Genomic DNA, 12,097 nt, shown 5'->3' on the forward strand with positions numbered 1-12,097 from the left:
GCCCCACCTTGTGGCTAGAAAAGTACTAACAAGATTTCTTTGGCCAGAAAAGTTTTATAAGCCTTCATTTAATCAGAATCTAATTCAATCCTAATTCAAAGAGTTGTAACTAAATTTTAACAATATAATTTTTTAGCAAGAGACTAATAATCATTAAACAAAATGTGTACCTAAGTTTAAGAGTGTAGCAGCATGCATGTGTTCCTTGTACCTTGTGGTTATTTGGTTGCTTTCGGTGTAAAGAATTTGAACTTTTTTCCTTTTAATTATTTTAATCTATTTCTTACTTTAAAAATAAATCATGTACTATTTCATTAAATTATGAAATGTCTTTTTATGAAGAAGAGCAGTAGAATCGCTAGGCCAATAACCATGGACTTGGGAGATCTTGGTGTAGATTTGTTTTCCAGACTTCTTATGTGACTTTTGGGGGGAAATCAATCTCTTGTCTCAATGTTCCATCAGTAAAATGGAAACATTAAGAATCTCCTGCTTTACAGACAGCTTTTGTGAGGCTAAATACATTAAACTAAATTACTTGGGAGTTATATTAAATCTATAGATACTTATATCTCCAAGAAACTCCAGGAAATTTGGGTCCTTTTAAAGTTAGTACGGTAATATTTTTACTCATCAGTGGAGTCAAGTAAGTAATGGGGTTTGGATAATGTGCAAGTCCTGACTAGGAAACTATAAAAATTCCAAATTTTAATTCATATATCATTGTTATGAGTGCATACAAATTAGCAGGTACTCTAAAATCTTGGAGTCATTGTCTGTAATGATATTCCTACCTTGGGTGATGCTGATGGTATTGAACCATATTGTAGAAAACACTTTAAAAAAAAAACAAAAAACCCAACAACTACTTTAGACAAAATAAAAAGATGAAGTCACCTCATATTTTACTCTTCACTCTAACTTGTGGATTTCATGGAGAGGAGTGGATTCAGGGAATTGTGACCTTCAATAGTTCATCCTCAGTCAGCAAATCCCTGTATTTAAACTTATTTAATGCTTTCTTTCTGTGTTAATTTTCAAAAGATAACACCTTCCTTGATTCCAAAATGAGTTTTGCAACTAGAGGTGCACCAATACATCTGTCTGGTATTGGATTGGCACTAATATAAAGAAAATAGGCTGTATCAGAAATTGGCTCAATGCGGCCAATAAATGCCTGTATGTGCATGCAGTCGCAGTGCAGCACGGAGGCAGCGAGGAGCACAGCCCAGCAGCGTGGAGAGCTGCGTGCAGCTGGAAAGGCCATTGTGGTGGAAGGGGAGGGAAAGGGATTTGGTGGGGGGGAGGGTACAGGACAGACCTGCAGCTTGTCCAGAGGTTGCGGGGGGGCAGCTCCCACCTCTGCTTGCACCCTGGGAGGACATGGGGGGGGGGGGGGGGTGCCCCTGGATCAGCAGGGGGATGGGCTATAGCTGTGGGCTGGAGCTGGAGCTGCAGCAGACTCTTCTCACTGGGGGCTGGGCTTGTGGCAGGCGGCAGCAGTGCTGGGAGGAGGGGCTATGGTGAGGCTACGGTGACATTTTGGGTGGCTGCAGCTGCCCTCCCTGTAGCCTGCCTCCAGCGCCGCCACTGCCCACCCCAAGCCCAGCCCCTGCCAAGAAGCACCCAGCTCCAGCCTGCCCCTCCATGCCCTCCTGGGGTGCAAGTAGTGGCTGGAGCTTCCCCCCCCCCCCCTACACCCCACCCCTCCTGGCTGGGCAGCATCTGCCCCAGCCCCTACCCCGCTCCCTCCCTCTCTGCGGGGGGTGTTGATCTGCTTCTCTCACGCCCCTTCCCTCCCCCCTCCCCTTCCACCACAATGGATTTACCAGCTGCATGCAGCTGTATCAGAAATCAGATCAGTATCGGCCAATATTCCTCCTTAAAAATCATCTATCGGTATCAGCCCCCAGAACCTCTATCAGTGCACCCCTATTTGTAACCTAAATAATGGTCTTTTAATGTTGTTTATGTGCATGTAATTACATATACTATTTAATCGTAAATAAGCAGATTATGTAAGCCTTCTCCGTAAAATTATAGTTTAATATTTATAAGACCAATCTGATTTTAAATATTTTAGTTCTAAAAGGGGAAAAATAATTGAAGGATTAATGTAAAAAAACCCTCTGTGTTCATGTACTTAAAATATTTTTATTGCATTGGTACAAGCATAATATATTTTGTCTGTCTAGCTATTGATATTGCAAAACTATAGTCCAATTAAGTAAATTTACTTATCTTTCTGCAGTATGTGGAGCACTGAGGCACAGCAGAGGTAGAGTTAAACTTGTGTAGGGTTAGCATGGAACATAAACTAGAGAAGAGGAAGAATTATTCCTTAAGCATCTTTATATAATGTTTGGAAAGGAAAAAAAAATGTTTTTAGAGGTCTCTCGTCTGCGTGTCTTAAAGAAGATGTTAAATGAATCTAAAGAGAAACATTTCTAAATTAGTGGATTTGGATAATTTATCCAGTTGAAGATTTACTGGCCTGCTGATATCAAGTTTTTAATAATAATTAAATAATACCAGGGAATAATACTAATAGGGAAGTCCCAGAAAACTTGCAGAGCACTAATGCACCATATTCAAAGGACACAAGTGAGATGACCCAAAGAACTGTAGAACAATTTCCAGTTATGTCAGTTTTTGGCAAAGCAATTAAAAAGCTGATGTGTCATTAAATTGCTAGAAGATGAGGATTTGATTTGCTAAGAGTGAAAATAGTTTTTCTGAAAAATAAATTGTCTCGTTCTGATTCAATTGCTTCACAAAATTAGTTTTATTATGGAAAAGCCTGCAAAAAACTGGTTGGAAACTAAAGCCTGACAAATCTGAATGGAAAGATGGCACAGTTGTTGGGGTTGTTTGGGTTTTGTTTTTGTTTTTTTTTGGGGGGGGGGGAGAAGGGGAGGGTTTGTGAGGATAATTAACCACAGGGGCACACTATCTAGAGAAATGAAATGAGACCTGCTTCAGTCAGACAGCTTAATGGTCTCAATATGGGATTGTATAACAGGACCAGTGCACAAAGGGAGAGGGGAAGGGGGCATCATGCCCCATGTAGTGACTAAAGCTCTCCACTCTATCTTTAAAGTCCCTTCCCTTGGCTCTTTTCTGCCACACCTTGGCCTTATTAATATTTGGAAAGGGAGGCTGCCCAAAGGTCCTAAAGCGAGCCATAACCTGTCCTATTTACCTGCAGATCTCTCTTAGACCCCTTTGTTCCCAATCAATCCTTCCTGCTAGGTGAGCCCACCTGGTCTGCACTTACCTCTCAAGGCCATCCGTTTTTTATGGGCTACTCACTATAGCTCTGACCATGCCTCACAGGTGCAACAATCAACCAGCTGAGTGGGCCCTATGCCCCAGTCTCTCATTCAGACAGCTCTGACTTCTCAGTCTCTTGTCAATCTCTGCCCCTCCTGGGGTGTGGCCCTATGCTCTGCCGCCTTGGTGGTGAGAGTCCCTGACCCTTGTCTCTGCTAGATGGAATCAGTTACCCTGCCCCTTGCCATCCTCCTCTGCCCCACACCTATAACAGCTCACCAAAACTCCTTAAGTGGCCCTATAGCCCAAATAATTGCCCACTCCTGAACTGGATGATTTAATAGTCACTTTAGGCTAGGGATGGGCAAAATACAGCCTGCAGACTATATCTAGCCCACCAATTGATTCTATCTGGACCCCAGACAGGTGGCATGATCAGGAGATGCTGAAGCTAAAGCCACTGATGTCACAGTGGACGCTGGGTAGCAGCATCCCCACCCACCCACCCATCACTGTGTGGCAGGCCTTGAGTGAGCCACACTCAAGCCCCAGAGGCTTCTAGCTTCAGCTTCTGATGATGCCACAGGGGATGCTGGGTGGAAGCTGCCCTGCCCTGTCTGCCTATCAACCCCATTCAACCTGGGCCAGCGATACCCCACCTGCCTGTGGCTCAGAGCTGGCAGGAGCTTCCCTGGGCATTAGGACTGTGCAATGAGCACTTTGCATCTGTGCCCGGAAGCAGTGGAGTTTCCCCGGCACCTCCCGGCATGTTGAACCCCTGGTCCTGGCCCTGCCTCTCACCTTGCCCTGTGTAGTGCCATGAGCTGGCCCAACCACCTACCATCTGACTGCAGCCAGTGTGGCTCCCATCCCATTCCCCCAGGTGAGGCTGCCCCCAGTATGTTTGCTCTGGGGCTCCTCCTGGGGGAAAGGGGACCCCCAGGCTGTGGGTGGGAGCAGCCTACGTGGCCCTGGGAGGGAGCTGGGGTCTGCTGGGCTTCCTCTTGGCTTTGTCCACATTAGCCTCACAAAGGGGTGAGGGGTGGGCATGTTTGGGGTGCAAGTAGTTCTTGAGGGCCATATGCAAGGCAGGTAGCTGGGGAGTGGCAGGGCTCTGCTGGAGGGGATGGGGGGATGGCATGTCTTTTCTTGGCTGAGTGTCCTGCTGGCTGGTTTGGTTCCCTTGGGAGAGAGACTTTATTGTGAGCTATTATGCAATTGCCTCTATATACACCACTCAAAAAACATAAATCAGGACAAATAATATTTTTTTGAAATAAAATTGAAATATTTTATAGTAGATGTTTGGGAGGGGTTGTTTGGATTTTTTTTTAGTATATCATTTGGGGTTTTTATCTATAATTGGTTAAAATACCTTCACCGTTAATTTTGTGCCTGGCTCTCAGCAGCTCACCAAAACTTGTTAAGTAACCCTCCAGCTGAAATAATTGCCCGCCCCTACTTCAGGCCAGTGATTCTCTACCAGGGTGTGGCAACACTCTGTCCTGCCTCTGAGATCCTTTCAAGGGTGTCACAGAATGCCAAGCAATGTTACCACTGTTAAGCGTACAAACATGTTTCACATTGGAAACCCAGAGATTTCAAGCAGGAATTCATAATGTTAGAAAGACTGCAATAGGGCAGACCTGTTTTTGAGTTCTTTGCAATAGAACCATTACGCTATTCTTCTTCTGTAGTCAAACATGGGTTGAGTGAACCTCTGAGTGAACCTAAGAGCTGTATTTTTTCAAAGGTGCCTAGAGAATAAAAAAGGATTTGGGGTTTTTTTTGGGGGGGGCTGGAGTTTTTTTGGGGGGTTGTTAAAAAAAAAAAAGTGGGGGGGGCTAGGCCTTAGACTGCAAATCTATAAACTGTCCACTTCTAGTTTTTTTCTACTTATTCATTTTAGGTGCCATAAAAACCTAAGATGTGTGTTGTGTGAGAACTCAGAAAGCTGCCCTTGTAGAACTTGTTTTATTGAAGTCTTGCTACATAATGAGATGTGAAAAAGGAGAGATGGTGGATTCTCAACTAAAATGAGTTTTATATAACTTACAGATTTGGGGCTACAGGGATACTGGTTTAAATAATAACTCAGCGCTACCTTTGATTTTAACTATATGTTTCCACAGTATCCTTAATCCACATGATTTCTTTTCAGATTCATTTAAAAATGTGTACATATAGTTATGTATTCATGTAGTTATATATATATCTACACAACGAAAAACTCTTTAAATTGTCTAGCAGAGCAATGGAAAGAGATTTATTTTTTTTATGTAAAGTAAATACAACATAGCCTCTGCAGCTTGCCAGAATTTTTAACTATTTTAATATATGTATCTACAGATTCCTGGGTTACATAAATTCAGTTCTGTAGGGTCACGCATTGTGAGCAAAGTCAAACCACTGATGCCTGCTAAAGTCAGTGGGTTAAGCAAGAAACTTCCGAGTGTACAGAAGAAAAATCATTGCAATGCTGAAAATAAGCCAGGACTGCAAGCTACAATTAGTGAACTCTGGAAGAACTTCCAATTTAAAAGGTAAGTTCACCTTTTTTCATAGAAATGGATCTTTTTTCCCTCCCTTACACACTTCTCTATCTGACCTTTTGCAATTGTGATAGCTAGCAAGCTCTTCTTTTCCTTTCAATACTGTACTTACATGCCCCAGCAGGAGAATGCTCCCACAAGTCTAGAAAAAGGAGATTGTGTGTGTGTGTGTGTGTGTGTGTGTGTGTGTGTGTGTGTGTGTGTGTGTGTGTGTGTGTGTGTGTGTGTGTGTGTGTTTCTCTCCTTGGCAGGATAGAACTTCTTGTTCATTTAAATCTGACTCCATAGGCAGTTTTTAAATCTTAAAGTAGCAAAAGATCTGCAATGCTGGATATATGTGCCAGTTGATAGTATAATACTGATTGATGCAGATAAGAATTTGTTTAATCTTTTTTTTTTTAATTACATCTTGCCATTTTAATTGTGAAATGGAAGGACATTCAGTTCTGGGGGAGGGAACTTAATACACTTGAGAGTATTTATTAAATACTTTAATTTTTCATTATTCATATAGCATCTTCACTATATAGGGCAAATTGATTTCACCCTGTCCCCCACTGATTTTATTGCTAATATAAATCAGCAAGCAGGAAACCTTTCTTTTTTTTTTCCCCAAATAACTTTTTAAAGTCTTCTTTTGCTTTATACTTTGTATGTCTTTCTAAGCAGAGATTAATTTTCATTGACTGGTGTAACCTATAAAATGCTTCAAGTTTTCAGCTGGATGTATTTATTCTCTTTATACTAAATGTGGTAGTTTTGCTAAGCAGGAGGATATCTTTTTATCTATGTACATTCATCTAAGCTAGTGATTCTCAATCAGGGTGCTGGAGCACCCTATGTTACTCTGAGACGCTTTTAAGTAGCTGCAGCCCTCCCTGCAGCCAGGTGGAATTGTCCTGAGTGCCTCTTTCCCCTTTTTGGGGACTTCTTTCGTGAGAGGAGTGAGCTTGCATCTGCCTCAGGACCATAAAAAATATAAAAGCAGGGAAGGGGGGAAGGCTTTCTATTCGGAAGGAAAAAAGAAAGGGAGCTCAACACTTCCATCTATGATATCAAGTTCAGTTTGTAACCTTGGATTCTAATCTCATCACAGCCCTGCAAGATTGGATTTTAAATCTTGAGATGATATATAAATAATGGTTTCCCTCCACCTAAAATCTTTAGTCATGCCTGTTGGTCTTCATTTTGGTCTTCATCAAATGTTTCATTATCTGGAGAACTGGGTCAACTAAAGGAGATTTTGCTTGGCCGACAAAAAGATAGATTTCTTAATATTCAACTTTTGGCTGCCCTCAACATAAGACAAAAAGAAAACCTCAACATCTGTGTAGAGGGTAGCAAAGATGGAGAAATAACTGATCCATGATGGTAAAAGTGTACGGCAGAATGTTTTACTAGACTATTAATGCAGACAGTTTTCATCAGATGACAACGAAGAACATATATTGCATCTTCACTTTCTTCCACCTCACATCCTGGCTTCTGTCAGTTTGTCAGATGTAGGAAGTTCTTGTCCCTTTTGATATCCAAAACATCTGGTATAAAATATGCTTGTCTAGAGCAATGATTTTTTCAACCAGAGGGTACCACACAGTGTTACCACTGTTAGGTGAGCAAATTGCAAGATAAACCGAGACACTTCAAATAGGAATTCATACTGTTAAAAACATTCTTCCCTGTTATGGTCTTTTGTTCTTTGCAGCAGAAGAATTGTTCTATTTTTTTTTTCTTCTATTTTGTAGTCAAAAGTGAGTGAAAAGTTAGAGCCAGCATTTTTGAAGGGGTACCCAGGTCTAAAAAGGTTGTAAACCACTGCTCTAGCGTAATAAATTCTATACCGTCAAATGGAAGGGATGGGGGATTTGCAGTAAATTGTGTTAACACAACAACTAGTAGTCTTTTATACGAAGATAAAAGTAAAAAATACCAAAATATCAATAGAATCTGAAATCCACTTGGATAGCCTTTATTTCCTTTTAATAATGAGATCTCAATGTGGTTTTGACCGATTTATAATATGTCCTCTTTCCTCCCCTCCCCTGCCCCCCCTCACTGGCCCTCCCTTTTATTTTTTTTAAATAACCCCCCACAATTAGTTTTATTACACTTGGTAACTATTTCTGCATGGCACATTCCCTTCCCCCTCCCCAAAGCATTTTTGGTACCAATTAAACTGCTTGAAGGATCAGGCAAATGCAGGTTATTATAGTGGGAATTCTTAATCATTTAGACCTTTCAAGTTATTTCCAAAAGTAATAATGGACTTCTGTTTCAACCAGGTGTTACACCTGTCAGTATTAGTCTCTAAATCAGGTGCTAATTAACAGGAGGCTAGGTTATAAACTATAGATATTCACAGGGACTCTGCCAGTGGACAGATCTTTCAGATCTTCTAAACTGTAGCATTTAAAGTTTAAACCCAAGTAGGGTCTAAGGGTACAGACCCAAGCAGAGTCAAGCAATATAGATTCAGAGGCTATCCAAGTGGATTTCAGATTATATTAAGATCTCAGTGTAATTAACTACTCTAGATCCCGTGAGTCAGATGGGGTCGTTTCACTTGGGCATAGGCAGTTTCTGCCTCTCTTGTGAAATACACTCATAGGCCGTATCCACGTGAGCATAGATGTTTAGTTCCCTGGGGACAACTAGCAGCAGCTCACTTTGTGTCACTGCTACTTGTCCCCAAGGAATATCTGTGCCACACACCCCCTGGTGCATGGCAGTTTACCCTAGGTGTGGTAAGGGAGGCTGGGGCCAATGCTGGGCTGGCCCAAGCAACCATACCTGGGGTCCTAGGGGTTTCCTGGGGCTGTAACAGCAATGATCCTGCTGCTTGGAGCTTGGCCGGCAGCCAGAGCCTGGCTCTGGCTGGCCCAGCTCCAATTTTGAGCAGTGCATGCTTCGCCTAGTGCACTGCTGTACTTTTTTTTTCTGCGTGGGATTTTTGACCCCTGGATATCCAGGGATCAAAAATACACCCCACGCAGCTCCCTTGTAGCGCAGAGAGCAGCTAAACATGCGATATGTGGCCCCACAGATGTCTGTGGCACCTCATACTGCACATCCATGCTTGTCTGGACATGACCATCATGGATACCTGCAAAGCGGCTATTTGAGGTTCAATTTGTACTTTGAAAATGACTCTTTAGTAGAAGTATGGAAGTCTAATACCACTAGCACAATACTGCAGTTTCTTTTTGCACATGGTCACAGCTTGTTAGTTATTGAAGTGAAATACAAATGTGCAAGCACTTAAAGAATGAAAAGTTACAGTCTTTGTGGTAACTGGAGTTCTTTAAGGATTTATTGACCATATGTGTACTATAGCCCATTCTTTAGAGCTCAACAGAAATTGTCTTAAGAACTTTTTTTGTTTTTGGGGGTTTTATTTGGTAACAAAATATTGAAATGGAAATTTTCCTCAGGGTCATATGCTCATTTTAAGAAGTGTAAAATTTACAATTTAAATAGACTTTGTCCACCTAGGAATAGCCAATAGACCCGAAGTTTAAGAATAGTTACTTAAAGCATGCAAGATGGGTTCAAGTCCTTACTCTAAATGAGGCAGAACAAAACTTGAATCTGTTTTCTGCATGGAAGTAACTGATGTCTGGGCTCTTGGCTATTTTGGGTCAGGTGAGTGTCCCTCTTTCATTTATAATAGTTCTTTCCAGGTACATAAGGTATAACCAGTTTCAAGCTTTTTGTAAAATCTTCTAAAAGTTTTGTGTTTTGCCATCATGCAAAACAAGTTTTTTGGGGTGTTGTTTTTTTAAATATCACACCTCCAGGGGATAAGGAAACTTTACTTGCACAAGTCTTTTCAGTAAACATATTTTGTGGTGTGATATGGAGGAGATGGGTCCATACTGCCCTTTATGTTGTTGGTACTAGGGGAACACCAAGCCCCTAAGTGTGCACACATAACCTCAGTTAACCTTATTGGCTGAAAGATTTCAATCACAAGTATCTGAGGGACATGAGCACCAAGAGTGTGTAATGCCTGCTGAACTACAGTTGCCGTAAGGTAGCTATTAAAGGATACCTGAAGCATAAAGGTGAAGTAACTTGCCCAATATGCATGTTAAGGTGATAGTAGAGGGGAGTTCAGAACTTCAGTCTTCTTAAGTTCCAATTTTGGGTTCATTCATATCTACAAAAAGAAAAAGGAAATACTGTATTCCTATTGCAGTTCAGAAATTAGACATTGTAATACATGTAACTATCACTTTTTACTTTTTGCAGAGAATTTGAAAGGCTTCCCACTTGTAAAAAGTCAGATCCACTGTCTCCAATCAAAGACAATATCCAGCTCACTCCGGAAACAGAAGAGGAAATGTTCAGTCAACTTGAACGAAGTCATGTTCAGAGATCAATTTTCCAGTGAACTGATGTCATTTGCCAATGCCGTTCTGTTTGCGATACATTTTAATCACTGGCAAGATAAATTGACTTTTGAGCCTCATGTATTGCTTTTCGTACTGATAAATTTTGCATGTAATCTGTATATATTTTTAGTCTAACTAGATTTTTCATTTTTATAAAAACTGAAATGAAAGGTACAGATTATACTGATAGAATAAAACCTTTTATATACTTGAATAAATTAAAATACTTGAGGATTTTTTCCTTATTCAGATGCAATATGAAATGTTTTGTCCAAAATTATTTTTTAAAATGCTTAAGGGAAGCTTTAACAATCCTTCTTGTGATGCAGTTTTCTGTTCAAATGTCAGAGCCAGTTCAGATATGTCTCAAGACTCCAGGAGTTTGGTACACTGCTTCTGCCAGTCTGCAAGGTCTCTTCTCCAGCCATGTGAGCACAGGAGCAATTTAGTTTCCCAGAGATATTGGTGCCCTTGTACCATTGAAGTAATTTTGGCGCAGTAGCAGCTAAAAGAGTTCTGCTGACTTGTAGTCACTTGACTCAGCCACTGCTGCTTCTCCTTGCAGAAAGGAGAAGACCCATAGATGAATACTGTATCTGTGAAGAGTTTCAGAAGTTTCAGGAGCTTTACCACCTTTTTCTGTAGTAAAGATCCCCTGGGAAATATAGACAATATGTCTTATCAACATGTCTATAGACACTAGTCTTATCCCCCATCATACCACACATGAACATTTATTTAGCCAGGAAAGCGTGTTAGCATTTGGTGGCCGCAATGGACATGCCTACGCTGCCTCTTTAACATGCTCTTAAGGTTGCCACTGAAAAATAGGACCCTGCCCAACTGCGCCTGCTTCCTACATTTTAAAGGAACTGAGTTGGTGAGGATGCTCCCTCCCCTCTTGAGATATGTTACTGGCTTGCTTGACAGCAGCAATAGGAGTACCCCCAAAGTGTCCTCACTGCCTCTGTTCTGGGTTTGGAACATCTGGAATGGGAGCAGATAGGCAAGGCTTGTTTTTTCAGCAGCAGCCTCAAGAGTGCAGCAGAGGCAATGTAGACATCCAAAGTATCGTTGGCTGAAAGGGACTTAATAAGGTCACCTAATCCAAATCCTTACTTCCTAACTAAGCCATTCCAGTTAAGTGTTATCCTCTTGCAGTTATTTTTGGGCACAAATTCAAATATTCCCACAAATTTAAAGGCCTTGTCAATTAAAGCAGAAGGAGCTACCACCTCCACTCTCAAAAAGGTGACTAAAAGGAAACCAAATTTTTTCACCGGAGATGGGACTTCACATTTTCCACCTAATCAATATCAGGTTGTGTGGATCCTTTATAAAAGTCTATCCCATTTTAATTATTTAGATAAAGTGTATGTTTAGCAAATTTGTGGATGACACCCAAGTTGAGTGGAGTTGCAGATACTCCAAAAAGTAGGGCTAGGATCCAAAATGATCTGAATAGATTGGAGAAATTGTATACAATCAATCAGATGAGGTTTAGTAAGGACAAGTTTAAAGTCTTGCACTTAGGACAGACAAACTTCATTGCACAAATACTGAGCCCAGTTTTCTCTCCTGCCCAGGGCAGGGGGTAGGACTAGAAGATTTGCATGGTCCCTTCCGACCCTACATCTATGAATACAGACTGGGGAATGAGTGGCTAGGCTGTAGTCCTGCATAGAAAGACCTGGGGATTACAGTAGAACAGAAGCTAAATATGAGCCAACACTGTGCTCTTGTTGCAAAAATTCCAACAGCATCCTGGCTTGTAATAACAGGAGTGACACTTGCAAATCAAGGGAAGAAAAATGATGAACCTAGGAGGCAAGACTTATGAGGAAAGGCTGAAAGATCTATGGTTAGCCAAGACAGAGA

General features: G+C 41.3%; 1 protein-coding gene across 1 annotated transcript in view; it reads left to right on the plus strand.

The window, feature by feature from the left end:
* The window catches only part of EXO1 (exonuclease 1), a 34,411-nt gene extending 23,947 nt beyond the window's left edge, over nt 1–10,464 (plus strand). Inside the window, exons 12-13 of the mRNA XM_006268826.4 lie at nt 5,623–5,816; nt 10,077–10,464. Of these exons, the coding sequence (XP_006268888.2) occupies nt 5,623–5,816; nt 10,077–10,218 (336 nt within the window). The 3' untranslated portion in view covers nt 10,219–10,464. The remainder of the gene's footprint in view (nt 1–5,622; nt 5,817–10,076) is intronic.
* Nucleotides 10,465–12,097: the final 1,633 nt, after the last annotated feature.

Source organism: Alligator mississippiensis, chromosome 1 (assembly GCF_030867095.1).
Source record: "Alligator mississippiensis isolate rAllMis1 chromosome 1, rAllMis1, whole genome shotgun sequence".
NCBI classification, from domain to species: domain Eukaryota; kingdom Metazoa; phylum Chordata; order Crocodylia; family Alligatoridae; genus Alligator; species Alligator mississippiensis.